This window comes from Phoca vitulina, unplaced genomic scaffold (assembly GCF_004348235.1).
Source record: "Phoca vitulina isolate PV1807 unplaced genomic scaffold, GSC_HSeal_1.0 scaffold41, whole genome shotgun sequence".
In the NCBI taxonomy this organism is placed as follows: domain Eukaryota; kingdom Metazoa; phylum Chordata; class Mammalia; order Carnivora; family Phocidae; genus Phoca; species Phoca vitulina.
Genome location: NW_022589744.1, coordinates 2,676,880 through 2,697,431, shown reverse-complemented (window position 1 = coordinate 2,697,431; position 20,552 = coordinate 2,676,880). Strand labels below are relative to the sequence as shown.

Below are 20,552 nucleotides of genomic sequence, written 5' to 3'. Positions count from 1 at the left end.
TTATCCGTACTGTCTCTCCTTCATATTTAAGCCTTTTAACATTTTTATTTAAAAAATTTTTAAAAAATATATTCATTTGAGAGAGAGCATGTGCGAGAGCACAAGCAGGGGGGAGGGTCAGAGGAAGAAGGAGAAGCAGACTCCCTGCTGAGCAGGGAGCCCAACATGGGGCTTGATCCCAGGACCCCAGGATCATGACCTGCCTAAACCTTAACTGCTTAACCGACTAAGGCACCCAGGCAACCCGCCTTTTAACAACAAAAAGCACAGTTCTTTAAATTTTCACAATTTCTGATTTTGTCCAAAGGTGAAATCAACAAATCCTCAACACAAGGATTGAGATAAACATTTTTACCGTTGGATGTTAGGGCTGGGCCCTCAGTCTCAGCATTCCCAGGCAGGGCATTTTTGGCCCAAGCTACTTCATTCTTCTGCTTTGTTTTTCCCTGCATGTATTGTTTTAAACTGATCTTGTCGAAGTCTTAATTTCTACAAGTAGCCTTGGCTGTATCTGGCAAAACCGTGTCTCACCTCGTTTGTTACTTAGTCAAACATAAAAATCCGTCTCTTCTCGCCTATACTTTATTTTTTATTTTTTTAAAGATTTATTTATTTGACAGAGAGCACAAGCAGGGGGAGCAGGAGGGAGCCCGATGTCGGGCTCGATCCCAGGACCCCAGGATCATGACCTGAGCCGAAGGCAGCCGCTTAACTGACTGAGCCACCCAGGCACCCCTCTTCTCTCCCATACTTTAGAACTTAAAGAATTGTTCTCTCTTTTACTTAATTAACGTGTGTTTAGAGAATCTAGTCTGTGAAGGATACTTTATAGGGCACAGAGAAGAAAGAGCCCATGCTTGCCCTCAAGGAGCCCGCAGCCTGATAGGGAGAAAGGACAAGTACCACAACTTCAGCACGGAGCCAGGGTTTGTAAGGGAGGTGGTAGGGACTGCAAGGCCTGCAATGGAGCGAAGGAGGCAGCAGGTCTCGGGTGTGGGGACAGGTCCTGTTAAGGAGGAGCTTAAGGACAGAGGTGGTGGGAGAGCAGCTGGAGGGGATGTTGAGCCCTGTGGTAGCATCAGGGCTTTTGTATCTGAGTGAACAGGAAGCTGGGACCATGCATGTGACTGAGCAGATGAGTGACTCAACAGGTTTAAACCTTTAATCCTGCAGCGGAGTGTGGGAGTGTGGGCTGGCGACAGGGAGGCCAGGGCTGTAGGGCAGACCTGAAAGGGGGGCAGGGGGAAGGGAAGGTGGGACAGAAATATGATCAGTAGAATCCAGCAACAGATTAGGGAGGCAGAGCAGGGAGGTGTTAAAAGACACTTAGAGGGAGAATTTGAGAAATCTCAGTAAGGTCTAGTAATTTCAAGTAATACTTAACATGTTCTAAGTCTCATTGTTTTTCTGAGAATAGACTGGCTTTTTTTAGTTAAATTCAGTCCTGGATATGAGTAGCTGTATAAAATATATATATTTCTATACATCTGTGTACTATGTCTATTCCAGTATATATGTATGTATTTCTACACAAAGATTAAAAGTGGTAATGTATAGAGACCCTGAATTTTTAATTTAGTTTTAATCTTGCAATTGTAACTAAAGATTTCAGAATTGGTATTTCTAAGCCATTAATCTGTAAATCCCCCATAAAGGTAACCCCATGCTGTTCTAGGCCCTGAGGATATGGCAAGTGAACGAAACAGACAAAATCCTGCCCTCCTAGAGCTTTCATTCTAGTGGAAAACAGACAAGGAAATAAATTATGTAGTGGTGATAAGAGCGGATTTTATTGAAGAAAAATAAAGCGGGGAAGTGGAATTAGGGAGCACCGGGTGTTGGGGTGGGGAGCTGCAGTTTTAAGCACGGATGGCCCCACTGAGAAGGCGTCATTTGAGCAAGAACTCAAGGTGGCAGGGGAGTCTTTAGGCAGAACACAGCAGGGAGGAGGTGGGAGAGTCCTTGGTATGGTGGAGGAAGCACCCTGGCGTGGCTGGAGGGGAGTCGGGAGTAAAGGAGAGGAAGAGTAGTAGGAGATGAGCTCAGAGCCCCAGTCACGCAAAGACACAGTGCTGTCTTCGTATACTGTTTATTATAAAAATGCCCCCGCTACTGTCCTGGAATGAAATGTATAAGACAGTAACCTACACACACAATTTCAAAAAGAAATGCATGTATTACCCAGCTAGTAATCTCACACTGGGATAATAGAAAAGTACTTTTTACTCACATATATGTGATTTAACACGTAAATACTCTCACATGGTGACACTCCACTTCTGAGTGAATGCGGTGCCTGCTAATGCAGACTGATCAAAACACCGGGATACTCACGGTGACTGGATTTCCAAGATGGTGGACTATTCTTGGTAATGCTCCAAGCCAAAGCAGTGTGACCTTAACCCAATTTATACAGTAGTTACATTCTGAGAAGATTAGTTGTATAAAATTATGCAAAAAGTGCTTTTGTGCTTTTATACAAGTGAGGTTCTAAGCTCAGGGAGTTATTAAAGGTTTTTGGCCTATGGGAGAGCCTGACAGACATCAGAGCAGGGTGTAGCTTTGGGATGATCTTTGGCTGCGCAGTGCTATCTGCCCCACGCTTCATGCTTGTCTTCCTCCCCCACCCCACCCCCCACCAGTCCCTGCGACCACTAAGAAATGCCCTCACAGATGTCCTGAGTACCGGCAAGCTGTGCCCTCCCGATAGAGCTCTAGGACCTGGTGGCTGGTGTGCTGAAGCCACCACTGGAGATAGCTGAGCAGAGGAGTGACATGTCCCGGTACCACAGACTGATGTTTGTGCCCCTCCAAAATTCACATGGTGAAGCCTTACCCCACCATGTGATAGTATTTGGAGGTGGAGCTTGGGGGATTTAGCTTAGATGAGGTCACGAGGGAGGGGCCCCCATGATGGGATTAGTGCCCTTGTGAGAAAAGGAAAAGCCCAGAGCGCTTGCTCTCTCCCACCATACGAGAACACGGCGAGAAGGCTGCCATCAGCAAGCCGGGAACAGGGCTCTCACCAGAACCCAACCATGCTGACACCTTGAACTTGGACTTACAGCCTCCAGAACTGTAAGAAACAAATGTCTGTTGAAGCCACGACGGCTGTGGTATTTTGTTGTGGCAGCCCATGCTGACTAAGACACCTGGCCTCCACTTCACGGGGTCAGCAGGTGCTATGTTGAGACTGAGCTGATGAGGCCAGGAGGAAGCTGGAGACCAGGCGGAGGCTACTGCACCAGTCCAGGCAAGGGAGGCCACGGTTTTGGGCCTGAGTGGCAGTGGGGAATCAGAGTCAAATGGAAGAAACTTGCTAATGCAAACAGAGCCCCGTAACTCCTCAGGCTGGGGTTATGCAGAATATATACCTGTTATTCCATTTCATGGTTTCCTGACTGTTTACTTGTTTCAGGGGCCAACAAGCTGGGAGAGTTTTGGTTTTTTCTTTCCACAGATTGGTTTTGGCAGGTGCTTTTGTTCTTCACCCAAACATGTGTTGCTGTTCCCAGAACAGAAGAAATGGAGATTTCTTACCCCACAGCAGCAAACTGCACCTAGTGCAGAAAACGGAGTTTTGTTTTCAGAAGCTAATTTGAGTTGTGACATACCAAGTGAGGTGTGGTCTTTCTAGGCTGTGATTTTGTGATTGTAGCAACACCAAAACTGTCTGTCTTTGTCTGAAATTTCACCAGTGAAGACAGTTGAGTGTGTTTCCTTTCTGCACTTTCAGCCCAAATGCAAACAGAAAACATTGCTGCCCTGTTTGGTGTTAGATTGGTTTTCTAAAGCTTGCTTTGGCTTGGTGAGGGTGAAAGGATTTTCTTTGGTATCTCCAGGGCTGGCTTAAGGCTTCTTGCATTCACCTTGGAATACCGGTTATTAAAATTAACTAGATAACTAGGATTATTTGAAAGACTAAACTAGACAGAATAGAATAAAAGAAAAACTAGGGTTATAGGGGAAGATTTTCTTCAGATTTCACGTGCATTTGCCTTTCTTACCATGTGCCTCTTCCCGTGGTTCCTGCTGGTGCTGACAGCCACGGCCCACCCAGTCTGGAAAGTAGAGTGATGCTTTGCTACTTGGTCACTGAGTTCTGTCATGTAGACTGAAGTAGTGTCTCTCAAATCTGACTGCTTCTCCCTGCCCTCCTTGCTAGTGCCTTAGCCAGGCTCTCCACATCCCTTTCCTAGATCAGTATAGCAGCATCCTGGCTGTCCTTCAGCCATCACGCTGCTGTCAGACATGCCCCCTAATGAGACCACGGACCATGCTGCACCCCTGCTGAGATGGCCTTGGTGCCGTCTAAAGCAGTGCTCCAGGTGTGGTCTGCCCACCGGTCCTCCAGAAGCACAGGAGGGATCCTAAGCGTCATCCATGATGGGTTGGAATTTTCAATAGCTGGTCCTTCGCCACAGTCAGAGAAGCACTGGTTTACAGGGTCAAGTCTAAGCTTCTTGGCGTACATGCAAGGTCCTTCACCATCCGGCCCTTACCCACCCCTCTAGGCCTCAGAGACATGGGGCCTTAGCTTGTGTTCCCTCCCCACCAGCACCGTGCAGTGTTGGACAGGCTCCTAGTCATCTGTCAAGATCCCCTTCAGAGGCCACCGTCAGGGTGAGCTCCTTCCTCATCTGGATTCTGGGGTACTTCGTGCTTGTGTTGTGAATTTTTGTTTGCATTTGTCTTCCCAATGAATTCTAACTTCTTTATTTTATTTTTGAGAGAGTGAGAGCACAGGGGTGGGGGGAGGGGGAGAGGGAGAGAGAGAATCTTAAGCAGGCCCCAAGCTCGACGCAGAGCCTCACACGGGGCTTGATGTCATGACCCTGAGATCATGACCTGAGCTGAAATCAGGAGTCGGACACTTAACTGACTGAGCCTCCCGGGTGCCCCCTAAATTCTAACTTCTTGAGGCTGGGCTCTATAGACAACCAGGGATGCTCTGTAAATGTCTGAGCCACCTAATGCTGACTCGGGTCCCAGAACCCTTCCCACTAAGATGTCTTTTGGAATCCCTGGGAAACAGGCGAGACTGGACTCTGCCCCCTTGGGATGCGTTATCTGTCACTTGGACCAGCAGGTTCCAGTTCCAGTTCCTGATCTTGAGTTGCATGTGGCTTTCTGTGATTTTTTGCGGTTGGTTTTCTCTCCTGTGCCTAAGCAGCATGCATGTTCCTCTGAGTCTGAGATCTGCCTTCAGAGGTGTGGCAGAAACAGAAGAAGGGAATTGTAAGGAAGGACAACATTCCGTTAATAGTTCTAATCTGTCTTCTCTTTGGAATTTTCTAAGCTTAAGATATGCATTACTGCCTTTGTACCTCCTTGCTTAAGCACAAAAGAAGTGTTTATTTGCTCTCCATTGTTTTGGAGGACTGAAAATCAAGTCCTGAGAGGGGGATAAGAGAGAGGCCTGTTTCTACTTTTGAGTATCTTGAAAATGTGTTTTCTTTCTCTTTTTCGTATTTTCCTTTTTATCCTGGAAGATTCTAAACATATACCAGCGTAGAGACAACTAGAGATGCAAACGCTCCTGTACTCCTCGTTCAGCTTTAGCGAGCATCTGCTCATGTTCAGTCTCATCGGTGCCCCTTCTGATGTCCCTCCCTCAAGCCTGGGCTTTACCGCAGAGCGACAAGTCTCTCAGTGTAAGGGGTCTCTTAAAAAGTCTCCACGCAGAGGGGCACAGATTTCAACTCCGGGGGTCTTCTTTGCAGCATTACTAGGTCTGTACTGGGACATGGTTGTGAATGTTGAAGGCTCTGGCTTTGTTACTTGTCCTTTTCATATTGGGATGACTGTGCCAGGTTTGATGGCACTCGCACCGCTCACGAATGAATTCCGTGAAGTTCTGATGTCTTGAGAGGCGTTTGGGTTGCAGGCCGTAGCATTGAGTTGTCTTCTCTTCCTCCTTGCATTCTGTCACTGTTGATTGTAGTGATCAATGTGCACTTTTTACGTCTGAGTTACTTCTGTCAGGGGGAAGGTCAGTAAGAACATAGTAGAATCCGACTGCCTTTAGAAAGGGAGGTTTTTCAGATTACTTTGGTCCCTCCACATGATTGTCTTTGTCAAACATGACATTTGGTGACTTGCAGGGGTTTACCTGCAAGAAACCTTGTTATGTCCTCTTGCAGTTCTGGTGAGATTTGGAATTTGAGGATCAGCTTTTGATTAGATGCCTGCTTTAAAATGCTTTCCCTGGGGCCCCTGGGTGGATCAGTCGGTTAAGTGTCTCCCTTCAGCTCAGGTTATGATCCTGGAGTCCTGGGATCAAGCCCCACATTGGGCTCCCTGTTCAGAAGGGAGTCTGCTTCTGCCTTTCCCTCTGCTCCTACCCCCACTTGTGCACACGTGCTCTCTCTCAAATAAATAAAATCTTAAAAAATAATAAAATGCTCTCCCTATGAAAGCTGAACTTTGAAGAACATTTGAGACTTGCTCTCTTACACGTTGGACCTTACAACTTTAATGGGAGCTTAAGGTTTAGATTACAGAAGTACCTTTCCTTTGGGGGAGGAAATGAGCTGCCACTGGGGAGAAATATTCCCTAATTGGTTCACTTGAGTGCATTGAACATATTTGGGAAACTTACCTTTTGAGTTAGGGGAAGTGAATGACCTTGTTTCTACTAATAATTTTTATAAGAAAATAGTATTAGAACCTTAAGCATTTTCTTGAGGAGATGCCAGTGGGTTTATTGCATTCAGACCAGCCAATCTAGCTTCACTATCTGCTAGGATTAAATCTCCACGTCCTCTTTAGGTCCTTTTTCCACTGCATTTTTCTGATCAGGAGGCTTTGTTGCTACATTTCCCCCTTTTGTTTGGTTCCTGACCAGCCCTCTTGCCACCCTTCCTGCCATCCTTCCTCCTGCCCCCACACTGGCGCAGGCCATCGGACTGGGGTTACTGGGCCGCCTTCTTCACTGCCCTTTGTGACTCCTCCCTTTCTCTTTCACTTTGTGCCCTGATGCCTGCCTGTCTAACCTTCCTTCTCATCGGATGTGGATCACGTCCCTCTTTTGCTCAGAAGCCTCCAGTCAGCCCCTGGTTAGTGCCCACCGTGTACCACATCACAGAGTTTTCACAACTTTCTGCTCCACGGCCTCTCTGCCTCCTGTCCAGCCTTACTTGCATTGCTCCTCAGAAGGAACACTTGGCACTTGCCAAGCCTGTGTCCTCATTCCCACAAGTGGGGTGATGGTTCTTCACTCATGCTGTCTGGTCATCCCCGCCCTCTGAGTCATCCTTCTTTATGAAGTCTGTCTTCCCCGAGTACACTAGCCCCCAGTGACTTCCCTCACCTGGGAAATCCTGTGGTATGTACCACAGGTTTCGGCAGTTGATCATTCACTGTTCATGTATATCAGCTTTATAAACTCCTTTCTTTATCCCACACAGCATGGAGCAGAGAACCAAGCTGATGGCAGATGCCCAACATTTGCTTTTGAGATGTGTATGGTAAATCTCAACAGATAATTACTAGTAGTTGGGTTGTTGTCATACTCTTTCTCAGAGAGAAAGGGAGGGAGGGAAGGACAAGGCTCTTGAATATTTGGTATATGAGGAGGCTTCATTTCTGGGTTTTATGGTCCATAAATACCTTTCAGAAGGGCCAACCCAGAAGAGTTCGTATCATTCCTAGAGGTATACTTAGAAGGGGCTGGCTTGGAGAATTTCACATGTTCTGTGACATCTTAGTTGTACCCAGAGAAGTTGTCTAGTCTGAGAGGAAGCTGGTTTTTTATTTATTTTTATTTATTTATTTATTTATTTTTATTTATTTAAAGATTTTATTTATGTGAAAGATAGAGCACACAAGCAGGGGGAGTGGGAGAGGGAGAAGCAGGCTGCCCCCTGAGCAGGGAGCCCCACATGGGGCTTGATCCCAGGACCCCGAGATCATGACCTGAGCCAAAGTGAGACACTTAACCATCTAAGCCACCCAGGCACCCCAGGAAGCTGGAGTTAAGAGCACAAGCAGGGGGGAGCGCCTGGGTGGCTCAGACGTTAAGCGTCTGCCTTCGGCTCAGGTCATGATCCCAGAATCCTGGGATCGAGTCCCACATCGGGCTTCCTGCTCGGCGGGAAGCCTGCTTCTCCCTCTCCCACTCTCCCTGCTTGTGTTCCCTCTCTCGCTGTGTCTCTCTCTGTCAAATAAAAATCTTTAAAAAAAAAAAAAAAAAAAAAAGAGGACAAGCAGGGGGAGAGGGAGAGGCAGGCTTCCTGCTGAGCAAGGAGCCCAACGCAGAGCCCAACATGGAGCTTTCATTAGAAAAAACTTACTGGAATGACTATATCCCACATACAGTATTGACTATCTTAAATTCCTGACTTCCTTTCATTCTGCCAGGTGTGTAGGAGTCAGCTAGGTGGTTGTGCTTTGGAAAGAAGAATGAGGTGAGACAGAGTGGAAAAACCTGTGCTCATCTAGATCCCGCCAGAGAAGCAGTGTTCCAGAAATATCAATGCTCATCTGAGAAAGAGAAGAGAATGATCTTGTAAGGTTCCTTAAGCTCCAGTCAAATGGGCAACCTGTTCTTGTGGCTTCTGTAATCAAAGGAATCTATTCCTTCCTACATGGAAGAAAGTCTGCCCAGAGCTACCTCCAGGGAGAGGCCGTCAGACCTGAGGTCTGTTTTGAAACACTTATTTAAATTTTGGTTGACTTCATCAGGGACATTTTTCGGTTTTGCTGACTTATCACCCCCATGTTTTCCCACACCCTCACCAGTTCTGCTGGGCGTGTGTTAGGGAAGCCTGCCGTGGTGCTGACAGGGTCCTTCTTGCTCTTTGAGCCGGTTTCCCTGCCGTGCCTTCAAACCCTTCAGGCTTCACTTCAGAAAGGGAAGGTTTAGGGCATCTCGCTGGCTCAGTCAGTAGGGATCTCAGGATCAGGAGTTTGAGCTCCATGTTGAGTATAGATACTACTTTTTTTTTTTTAAAAAAGTGAAGGTTTATATTATAGGTGAATGCAGGAAAAAACAGGCTTTTCTTCTGTACATATCGGAAAGGCTTTTCTTAAATGGCTTTTTTTAAGTTTCTCTCTTTTTAAAAATTTTTTCATTTTACAAAAACTTCAACACACACAAAAGTGTGGAATAGTATCATGAGAACCTCATGTACCCAGCGCCCAGCAAGCACATGGCAGTCCCCTTCATCAGCTCCTTCTTTATAGCGAGTGTCAGATCATTTTTTTCCCATACATTTAAATTATTTTTAAATGTGAGTGAACGTGGGGCCCCTGGGTGGCTCAGTCAGTTAAGCGTCTGCCTTTGGCTCAGGTCATGATCCCAGCCCCCTGCGTTGGGCTCCTTGCTCAGCAGGAAGCCTGCTTCTCCCTCTCCCCCTGCTTGTGCTCTCTCTCTGTGTCAAATAAAATCTTAAATGTGAGTGAACAAACAAGTGGTGTGTGGCAGCTCTCTTTGGCTTTTATTGTATAGGTTTCTGTGTGGAAAAGTCCTTTTCATTAGAAAAAACTTACTGGAATGACTATATCCCACATACAGTATTGGCTATCTTAAATTCCTGACTTCCCTTCATTCTGCAGACAGCATTGTCTACTAAGTACGAGGGGAGCAGAGGCCCCCTGGGCAGTTACCCCGGACATCACTCTCTGATTACTCATTAAACTGTACATAAGCTTTATGTACTTTTTCCATGTATATTTCACAGTGTGCAACATAGATGGTCTCTGTCCTTCAACCTGCTTAAAATTCAAGCCAGCCTCCAGATACTTGAGACCCAGAAGGGCCACCTGCCCCTGGGGGAGCATGAGCAGTGCCTCCTAAGGACATGCCAAGTGCAGTGGACGGTCATTTTCTGATTTCCTGTAGCACAGAGACCAACACGAAAGCATGGGGGTGTTCAGGGAAGAGACGCGATTGAAAGAGAATCCTGGAGAAGAGTTGGGCCCAGGTTTTGCAGAACCTTGAATGCCTAGGCCTCTGGTTCCCAAACGGTGCTGAGGGGCCCCGGGTGCCACAGTAAATTCACACAGGCACTGCATCTTGTTTTAAATTTTTGAGAGAAGCGTAGCAGTACGCAGCAAGTGTCAAACACCATGCTCGAGGTAGTTTCTGGTTTCAGCATTAGGTTGTGCTTTTTTCCTTTCAACAGTCTATCTTTGCAAAGCTGAAGTTTTGGTGGTTGCTGTAATAAAATTCAAATACCGTGTGATAATCAGTGTGGAGTGGTAACGAGGGCGACAGTGTCTAATCGGGTTATAAGTTCTGGAATCTGTGCGGCATCCAGCAGGCACACAGCCCCTTAGTAAGCAGGTGTGGTTAAGAAGGAGATAAATGGTTTTCTTTCCGTTTACGTGTTTTCCTTTTTTTCACGTGGCTTCTAAGTTGCTAGTCCCTAAATACTTAGGTCGTGTAGAACTAACTGTTTAATAAATGGAACTGTTAAGTATTTCTTTTGGCCTAGGGTGCTATGAAGAAATTACTGAGACACAAAGGGTGCTGTGAACCAAGAAAGTTTGGGATCCTCTGACTTGAGCCACAGAGATGGAAGGTATTCAGTAGGCAGAGAGGGGAGCCATCGTAGGGTTTTACGTGGAGGAAAGATGTGAACAGATTTGCCTTTGTCGAGCCCTTGCAGACAGTAGGTAGAATGTCCATCTGAAAGGCAGAGATCCCAGACAGGGAGCTGGTTAGGAGACTGCTGGGCAGACCCAGGGAGAAATGGTGACTGCCTAATTTGGCAGTGGTAAAGGAGGACACAGGTTTTGAGAAATGTTTACTGGGTTGAATCTTACACAAGTCAGGATCTAATTGAACGGGAGCGGGTTAGAACTAAGGGGAGAATCAAGGACAACTCTGAGTTTCCGGATTGTACAACTAGGTGGAAGTGAGGCCAGCCAATCTGGGAATGTCGAAGAGGAACAGGTTCTGGGGGGGAATGACATCGGGGGTTGAGATACCCTATAAGCAGCTGGAGGTGGGGCTGAATCATGGACTCCACTGGAGAACGTCATAAGCTGCCATGTGGAAACCTAATAGGAAGGATTTGCAAGTGTTTGTTAGATTTGGTCACTAGAACTTGACAGTGGCAGTTCTGGTCTTATTCTGAGGGTAGGGGCCAGAGCGCAGGGACTTGAGAAGGGCACAGAAGGCGAGAAGGTGAAACGGGGTCCAGAGCAATGGTTTACTAGTTAAAAGCACTAATTCCCTGGCCTTACCGACAGAATCTGCTTCTTGCGGGGAAGGACCTGGTACCCAGCATTTTAAAAAGTATACAGACACTTACACATTGTTGGTGGGAACCTAAAATAGCACAACCACTTTGAAGAGCTGTTTGGCGGCTCCTTGTCAAGTCAAATGTAAACAAGCATGGCTCCACTTTCTAGGTATTTTCCCAACAGAAAGGAAAACCTAGGACCCAACAAAACTTGCACACAGATGTTCATAACTGCTTTAGTCATGTTTTTCCAGCCCCAAACTGGAATAACCCAGTGTCCCTCAGCAGATCCATAAACAAATTGTGGCATATCCATACAGTGGAACACTACTTAGCAATATAAAAGGGCAGCTGGTGATAGGGGCAACAATGTAGCGGAATTTCAGAAACCTGATGCAGAGAGAAGGAAGCCAGACACAAGAGAAGCTAATGGGTGAACTGCATTTGTGCAGTTTTGGAACAAACACAACGAATCCGTTGGTGGTTATGTGGGGTGGGAGTTGGGGATATTGAATCCAAAGGGACGTGAGAAGATGCTTTGGGGTGACGGAAACATTCTAGGGTGTGAGGGTGGTTACATGGGTGTGTAGGTTTCTCAATATTCCTCAAATTGTGCACTTAAAAGGGGCTGCATTAGGAGAGAAAGGAGAGCCCCCAGAGGTTGGGTTGTTTGTGGGCTGAGGGGAAGGAGTTAGCCAGCCAGAGGAGGATGGGAAGATCCTTGGAGACACGGTACCGCCCGGGGGCTGTGTAGTACCTATGAATGTGAAGGTGAACACATTGTCCTTTTATAGAGAAGGGAAGGGTAGAATTGGACAAACCTGAGGAGAAGGGTAGGAAGTTTGGGAGAGCTCACTCTGCCCCCTTTTCCTCCCCCTGTGCCACAGAAGGCAGAATCGGGTATGGAGATGAGGAGGCCTTGAGGCAAGGGGTGAAGGTTTGAAATACCAGCTGTGAGGAACAGGGAACAGAAGCCAACCAGGAAGTAGATAAATGTATCTCCTATGACTTGGGGCCCAGCTGGAGAATGGTTTCTTCAAGAGTGATTTAGTGTTTTCTTCAGCAGCACTCAGAGCCTGGGTGGAGGAAAGGGGATTGCTAGGTAGATTTTGGGTTGAGGGGTGATAGAGCATAGTTGCTGGATTATTAAAGGTAATTAATGATGGGTGTCCAGACTGGGCAGGAATAGATGTAGGAAGGAGACTAACAGGAATTGATTGCTCCATTCAATCAATGTATTGAGCACTCCTCTGTGCCAGGCACTGTTTTAGGTGTTGGGGATATGGCAGACAACAGAAGATAAATCCCAGCCCTCATGTAGTTAACAGTGGCTAGAGTCATTTTTTTTTTAAATAATTAAAATATACTGTACTTCAGAGGTGGTAAGTGTCGTGGAGAAAAATCAAATAGTGAAGAGGGGTAGGGAATTTCTGGGCGGTAGGAGTTGGTCATGGAAGACCTCTGTGAGATAGTGATATTTGATCAAAGGTGTGGGCAGAGGGGGCAGCAGATGTAAAGGCCCTGAGGCAGGGGCAAGCTAGACCATATTTGAGGAATATGAAGAGGCCAGCTTGGCTAGAATAAGCAAGGAGGAAATAGTGGGAGAGCATTAGAGGGTGGGAGGGTGGGATTGTGTGGGATTTGTAAGCTACTGTGTGACCACTGGCCTTTATGATTGAGATGGGAACCACCAAAAGATTTTGAGTGGTAGAGAAGAATAATCTGACTTCTGCCCTTAAAAGGATCACCATTCTCTGTGTCAAGGCACAGACTTCAAGTCTTGACAAACATTTAGTCCTTATTTAATCCACATAGAGATGCCTCATGAGGTTGGTGTTATTATCTATTTTTTCTCTTTCTTTATTGATGAGGAAATTCAGGCCCAGAGAGATTAGGTAATTTGGCAGAGTTAGGACTTAAGCATAGACTCATCTGATTCCAAAGGCCACATAGACCAGAGAAAAAGGAGCCCTTAAAAGGGAAGGGGTTCTGATGATGGAGGGATACTGGGTGTAGGAAACAAACCCTAGAGTTTGGCAGCTGACAAGATGTGTTGGGGAGATGTGAGTGTCAACAGCGTCATTTGGAGCTTGCCCGTCTTCTAAGAGAATAGTGGTACTGTTAATAAAATAGGGTGTCAATAGTAGAAGTAGGTTTGAGTTAAAAGATGGAGGGCATGACTTTGGGCGGGTGGTGGCTGAGGTGCTGGTAGGAAGTAGTGGAAATGTCTGGTTGATCCAGAAAGAAGAGCTCAGAAGATGATGGGGACCTGGAATCTCCCATCGTGGTTGTGGTTGAAGCTTCAGGGATGGGTGTGCTCTCTGAGAGGACTCAAGGGAGGACCTGGAAATGTCCCTTCCTGTGGGAGTAGGGAGGGAGGGAGCAGAAATCAGGCCGTGCAGGGCCACAGAGGCCAAGAGGTGAGAGACTCAAGGGGCAGGGTGAGCCATGGAACGGGAAGTGGCAGTGGAGGGGCCGCCTCCTAGTGGGTGGTCAGAGCAGCAGGTACACGGGCTCGCCAGAGTGGTGGAGAAGCAGCCGAAAGGGTAGGGCTGTTGGTGCTGCTGGATGGAGCCACGAAGACCCATAGCTCAGGACGGAGCAAAGTCAAGAGTCCACGTGTGGCCCAGCACAGAAGGAGAGGGCATGAGGTTCCAGAGAGGATGGGATGGAGAATGAAGGTGCAACAGGTATTTGTGGAAAGACGAAAATTCATGTCTTGTGGAAATAAAAATGTTTAAATTTTCACCCTTGTGAACTTGGGCAAAGGAAGGATGTGACCATCTGTTTGGAGGCATTTCTGTCCCTGGTTAAGAAAGAGGCTTCGATGAGCACAACAGTGGCAGTCCGGTCACACAACGTCATCCGGGTCTCTCTGGGGGTAAAGATTATGCCATTTCAAGCCTGAGCTGGACCCGTTAGGGGAATCGGGTCCAGTCCGGGGGCTGCTCTCTGGGGAGCAGTGAGCAGGTTTGTGTCTGCCCCTGTCAGTTCCTCCTCTGATAGCCTTGCCTTTACCTTGATTAACCCGTTTTCATACTTGCAAAGCAAGCCCCCCTTCCGCCCCCACCCCTTTTCTCCCTTCTGAAAGTGAAACAGCTTTGTGAGATGGCTTTTATCCTTATCAGTCTCCATATAGATAGAGTGGCTTGTTTTGTAGCAGTGTTTGTTTATAGCCTTATACGTAGGCCAGGTTTCTTTTCACATGGCTGAATTTTTTTTTTTTTTTTTAAAGCAAGAATCTTGCCTGATACCAGTTCCCATTATTAAATAAAAACAAGCACTTTTCCATGTTGGGCTTTCATTGCACATCTTTCAGATGATGCTGTTTACTTTTATTTTGCTGGCTTTCCAAATATTTTTTTATCTCTAACCTTTTATGTTATGGAAAATTTCAAGCATATGTAGAAGGAATAGCAAAATAACTCCCCAGTGTCGCCACATTCATCTTTAACAGTTATCAGTTGGCTGCCATTTTTCGTTTTATCTGCCCTTCTTGTAGTATTTTAAAGATTTTGTTTGAGAGAGAGCGCACGTGCATGCAGGTAGGGGGAGAGGCAGAGGGAGAGGGACAAGCAGATTCTGCGCTGAGCGCAGGGCTCGATCTCACCACCCTGAGATCAAGACCCAGGCTGAAATCAAGAGTTGGACACGTTTTAACCCACTGAGCCACCCAGGCGCTCCTTTTTTCTATAGTATTTTAAAGCAGATCACAGATGCAAATGATTGTTTAAGAAAACAAAAATCTAGGGTATAGGTCACCGCTCCTCCTCAGAAGCCAAGCAGCACTTTGCTCACCCGTGGGAGCTGACTTAATGGTGGTGCTGTTACATGGCTTCCAGCTCTGCACATGTTCATTCCAGGGCCCGTATCTTACTGAGTGGATGGGAATGCTAAGATGACCAGAAGCTCCTCCTACTGGAGTTCCTGTCCTCCTAAGCCTAGAATTCTAGAAGCACAGTTCTTACACACCCGTATATCTGTCCCACGGGTCGTTCCCTGGCTCCTGCCAGTGGCCTTTGTCTTCCCGGGAACCTGTTGGGTACAGGACACGTGTTGGGACTTCAGGCCTCAGTGTCAGGTGACCAGCGGATGAGCTCTAAGAAACCAGGAAAACCTGCACCTGAAGACAGGTGTGTGAGCGGGCACGAGCGCCGTCCGGCAGACATGAGCCTGTGACCAGGACTGGAAATCCTGTCGGTCTCCGTGTCTTGTTGCCGGGGAAGGGCGGGAATCCGGCAGTGTCCTCCTCAGCTGTGATTATCTGCGGTAGCTCAGAGCAGCCGAGATGAACAAAAAAAGGGGCCTTCTGACTGCCGTGTTTTGTTCACACTGCGTGTGGCGTTGTCGCTCCTCCGGGCTTGCACGCCGTCCGGGCCGGGTCGCGGGAGCTGGGCCGTGATGGCACCGCGGCCCCTTTCAGTGGGTGAACGCCGCGCGCTCTTGTTTCCTGTCTCTTGCATCAGTCTGTTTGTGAGAGAGTACCGAGAGGTGACTAATGGGGACGCTAAACACTTCCTAACTGAAAGTTCCTCCTGTTTCCTAAAATGTTTTCAGCTTAATGAGTTGTTTGTTTGCTGCCCACAGACCACATGTGCTGTGTGCGCTTCTGTCCCCGTGAACACCGTGTATGCTTTTGCGTAGGAGCTGGGCTTGCAGAGCAAAGTCAACAGATGATAAGGCTTGAAAGAGTTCTCTTCATCTGAGAATCCCAGGCGACGGGGGGAATCAGGCAGCCGTCCGTCACGACCAGCTGTGGAGCCTGGCACCCTGCATCCAAAACCCTGTGACACTATTTGCCATCCTCAGCCCCGGCTTTGACGTTGCGGACACCGGGGCTGTGCGGCCCGCGGGGCTTTGGTTGCTGGGAATCCCTCAGGACGGCGCTGTCCTACGCCTGTGGATTTTCGCTCTGCGTCGTGTCGGTGCGCCCTGATGCCCCCACCGTCGGCCTCCGGGAACCGGGAGCATCCTCTTGCTTCGAGCCTGGGAGAATCTGGGGAGGGAGAAATTCTCCTGGTTTTGACTACTGAAAATATAAAATTGACTTTGAGAAAATGCTTTTCCCCCCAATTTAAAAAGTAATGCCTGTTTAGATTTTGGGAACTACAGAAAAGGTGGGGGAGTCACTTCCAATAAAAATAACTTGGCATGTTTTTTTGCCTTTCCATCATTTTTTTTTCTATGTGCATTGAAGATTTTCTCCTCAGCTGCATTAATACTCTGTATAATGTTATCTTTTCTCCTGAACATCACAATGTAAAGATTTGTACATGTTTTTAAAATTGTATAAGCCCTTTTAGAAGCCTTAATTTTCTGCCAAGTGGACATTCCTTAATTTAACCATATTATTGAATAGTTAAGTCATTTGTAATGCTACTGTGAGCATCTTTGTACACAAAGCATTTTCTATGTTTCATATTACTTTTAATCTCGATTTTTATAGAAAGGGAATAATTTATGGATCAAAGGGAATCAAGGGAAACAAGCCCTTGGAGGCTCTCAGATCGCCATAATGCTGCCCCAATGGGGTGTATCCATTTACCACCAACCAAATTCTCATCAACAGGAAAATTTATTCTTAAGCCACAGTTTTGTTTTTCCCAATGGGAGTTCCTAGTATCACTCCAGGAATCTGTGACAAGGTGATGGCTTCAGTTTTAAAAGTCCTTGATATGTCAGACACACTATGACTCATTGTCCACTGTGGGTTGCGACTGGTTCTTCCTTCGCAGTCCATTCCCCAAGTTATGTGCATATTTCTTTTTTTTTTTTTTTTAAGATTTATTTATCTGTTTTAGAGTGGTGGGGGAGAGGGAGAGAGAGAATCCTCAAGCAGACTCTGCGCTGAGCACGGAGCCTGACATGGGGCTTGATCTCATGATACTGAGATCATGACCTGAGCTGAAATCAAAAGTCAGGTGCTCAACCTACTGAGCCACCCAGGCGCCCCTGTGTGCACGTTTCTTGACATCAGTTCCATTCTGCTATGTTCTCTAGCCAGTCTCGGTGACAATCTGTGTCTTTGGTGTGTGTTGTGTTTTTTTTTTTTTTTTTTTTAAGATTTTGAGAGAGAGAGCAAGTACGAGAGGGGGGTAGGAGCAGAGGGAGAGAGAGAGAGGCCAACTCCCCCTGAGCAGGGAGCCCGATGTGGGACTCAGTCCCAGGATCCTGGGATCATGACCTGAGCCGAAGGCAGAGGCTTAACCGACTGAGCCACCCAGGCATCCCTGGGTGTGTTTTCCAAAGTGCCTTCATATACACTCTCTGGTAAATTTAAGATTTTGATACCACTTGTGAATCTGTCCTGGGGACCTTCTTGGAATCCTGATATTTTAGAGTCTGATGATGCCTTTGTTGTTCTTTTGCACAGATCCGGTTCTGCAGGTTCCAACACATGTGGAAGAGTAAGTGTTCTGATTTGTTCAGTACTTCCCTTTAATTCATTTTCCTTTTTTAAAAAATTCATTTTCTTAATTATTCAATCAATATTTAGGAAGCTAACTGCTGGGAGTGCATATATGCATACACTTTTATACACTTAAGGTATAATGAGAATGATGGAGACATGAAGTCTTATAGGTGCTATGACCTGTGTTGTGTGGTCAGTTCTTCGGGGGAGGGAGGCAGTGATATTAAAGAGGCTTCCTTGAGATGAAACTCAAGTTGAGTTTTGTGCTTAAGCTGCCAAAGTCCTACCAAAGGGTTTAGATCTCTCCCTTTTCACTGTCGTACCGTGAAAGGAAACATGAACGTGACCTGCTACTAGAGAGTGTGTTATGGCCCCTGTAAGAGCTCAAATGATGGGACATCCTAAGCACAGAAAAGATTCAGCAAGGGGTTTTTGAGTTCCTGCTCCTAGTTCAGACTTCACCAGGTTAACCTTACCAAAGACTACCTCGTATCTACTTTACAGGAAGCCACGGACTGGAGACCATCATCCATCTCCTTGGCATGTTTTCTCTGATGTCAGAGTTTTCATGTCTCATGTTTTCAGACTCTGCTTTTATTGCCTCCAGTTTAAAAATAAATGTTTGTTGAACACTAAAGGTAGATTTGTCCTACCTGTTTATGTACTGTTCCATGCTATTAAATATTAATTGTTGAAGTTCTATACACAATTGACTTAGAAACTGAAAAGCAAACTTACTGGGTCCTTTTTCACTTATTTATCATCATCCAGAGTGCTTTGACCAAATGGTGATTTACTCTTCTATGGTTTTTTACTTTTTTTTTTTCTTGCAGGTTGCTTTTTTCTGCTCAAATATAGCCTATCACCATAGGGATATTTTATTTGTGGCTAAAAGTGAAAGAGCAGTGGGTGGAATTGTCTTATACACACACATGCCCCCCTCCCCCCAATCATGACTTTGCATGGCTTTGATATTTTGTTCTGTGCCCTGGGCTATAATTTATCACTAATACTTACTGCTCAACCTCTAGGCCTGCCTTCCTCCCAGATCCCAATGATGGCAGCCTGTATACGCTTGGGGGCAAGAATAATGAAGGCCTGACGGTGAGTGTATTTAGATTCTTTGTGTACTTCAGAGGTTCCAGACCAGTGGTCCTCAACTGTTGCACACTGAGATCACCTAAGAGCTTAAAAAAAAAAATTCCTGGAGATTGTGATTCAGGTGGTCTGGAGTGAGATCTGGGCATCAATATCTTTTTTTTTTTTTTTTTTTTAAGCTTCCCAAATGAGCTTTTATTTTTTTTATTTTTAAAAGTTTTATCTATTTATTTGAGAGAGAGAGAGCATGAGTGGTGGGGAGGGGCAGAGGGCGAGGGAGAAGCAGGCTTCCCGCTGAGCAGGGAGCTCGATGTGGGGCTCAATCCCTAGACCCTGGGATCATGACCTGAGCCGAAGGCAGACGCTTAACCGACAGGGCCACCCAGGCACCCATCTAAATGAGCTTTTAAATGGCAGCCAGAATCCAGAAACGCTGATCTAGACCAGCAGGTTCCCATGGTCCAGCCAGCACACTGGAGGGGTAGAATACTCCCTTTAACAGCAGGACTTCCTCTAACTAGAGATTCTCAAATTGGGGGTGGAGGGTAGTTTGAAGCATTGCCTACCCCCACCCACCCCAGCAAATGTCCCCTTCTGGCATGGGGAGCTGGTGATATTCCATTCCCATCCCATCGTCATTTGAGAACCTAGACCAGTGGTTCTCAGCCTTAGCTACACATTGTAATACCTGGAGAACTCTAAAAAAAAAAAAAAAGTCTAGATCCCAATCCCAAAAGTTTCCACTTAATTGATCTAGGTCATCAGCAATTTTTAAAAGCTCACCAGATAAGAGACTTTAGAAACAGGTCCACACTTATGGTCACCTGATCTATGACAAGGGTGATGCTGCAGTGCAGTGGGGAAGGGTGGTCTTTCAATAAATGGCATGAGTCAGCTGGGATGTCCATGAAAAAGTATCTTAACTTCTGCCTCACACCAGATACACGAAACTTAGTTTCAGAGAGATGGCATACCTAAGTGTGAAATGTGAAATAAAACTTTAAGAAAAAAAAGTAGCAGAACATCTTCACAACCTTAGAGTAGGAAAAGATTTCTTTCTTTCTTTTTTTTTTTTGACTCGACTCCACACTGGGCGTGGAGCCCAATGCAGGGTTTGAAAACAAAACCGTGAGATCAAGACCTGAGCCAAGACCAAGAGTTGGACACTTAACCAGCTGAGCCACCCAGGTGCCCCAGAAAAGATTTCTTAAGTAGAATGAGATAAACAAAACAAACACCCCACACTAACCATAAAGGAAAAAAACCAATATATTCATTTATATTAAAATTAAGAGTTTATCTTCATTAAGAGACACCATTAAGAGAGGCAGGCCACACTGTACTTGCAAGACACATATGACTCCAACAAAGGATTCGTATTCAGAATATGTAAAGAACTATGGATTATTAAAAAGAGAACCCAATAGAGAAATAGCAGAAGAGGATATCCAAATGGTCATTAAACATACGAAAAGATACTCAGCTTCATTAGTCATTAGGGAAATGCACATAAAAATCACAATGTCCTACTACTACACACTCACTAGAGTGGCTAAGATGAGGAAAATAGACAAAACGGGTGTTGGGGTGGGGAGTGGAGCAACCAGAGCTCTTGGACACTGCTGGAGCAAGTGCAACTTGGCGTATCCAGTTTGGAAACCGTAAAGATGCAGAATCTGTAAAGCGTTATGACCCAGTAAGCCTTCCCAGGTTATTATGTACCCAACAGAAATGCCTGTGTGTGTTCACCAAAGACAGGTACCCAAATGTACTGCAGCGTTACTGAGAATAACCGAGAGGTGAAAACTGCCCAGACAGCATCAATAGTAGACAGAATAAAGAAATTATGG

At 46.2% G+C, this 20,552-nt stretch overlaps 1 protein-coding gene across 2 annotated transcripts in view; it reads left to right on the top strand.

Annotated features, from left to right (window-relative positions):
- ERN1 (endoplasmic reticulum to nucleus signaling 1) overlaps positions 1-20,552 on the top strand; it is a 77,074-nt gene that overhangs the window by 26,291 nt on the left and 30,231 nt on the right. For both annotated transcript variants that reach the window (XM_032429478.1, XM_032429477.1), the window contains exons 3-4: positions 17,566-17,599; positions 18,636-18,708. In XM_032429478.1, coding sequence (XP_032285369.1) covers positions 17,566-17,599; positions 18,636-18,708 — 107 coding nt within the window. The remainder of the gene's footprint in view (positions 1-17,565; positions 17,600-18,635; positions 18,709-20,552) is intronic.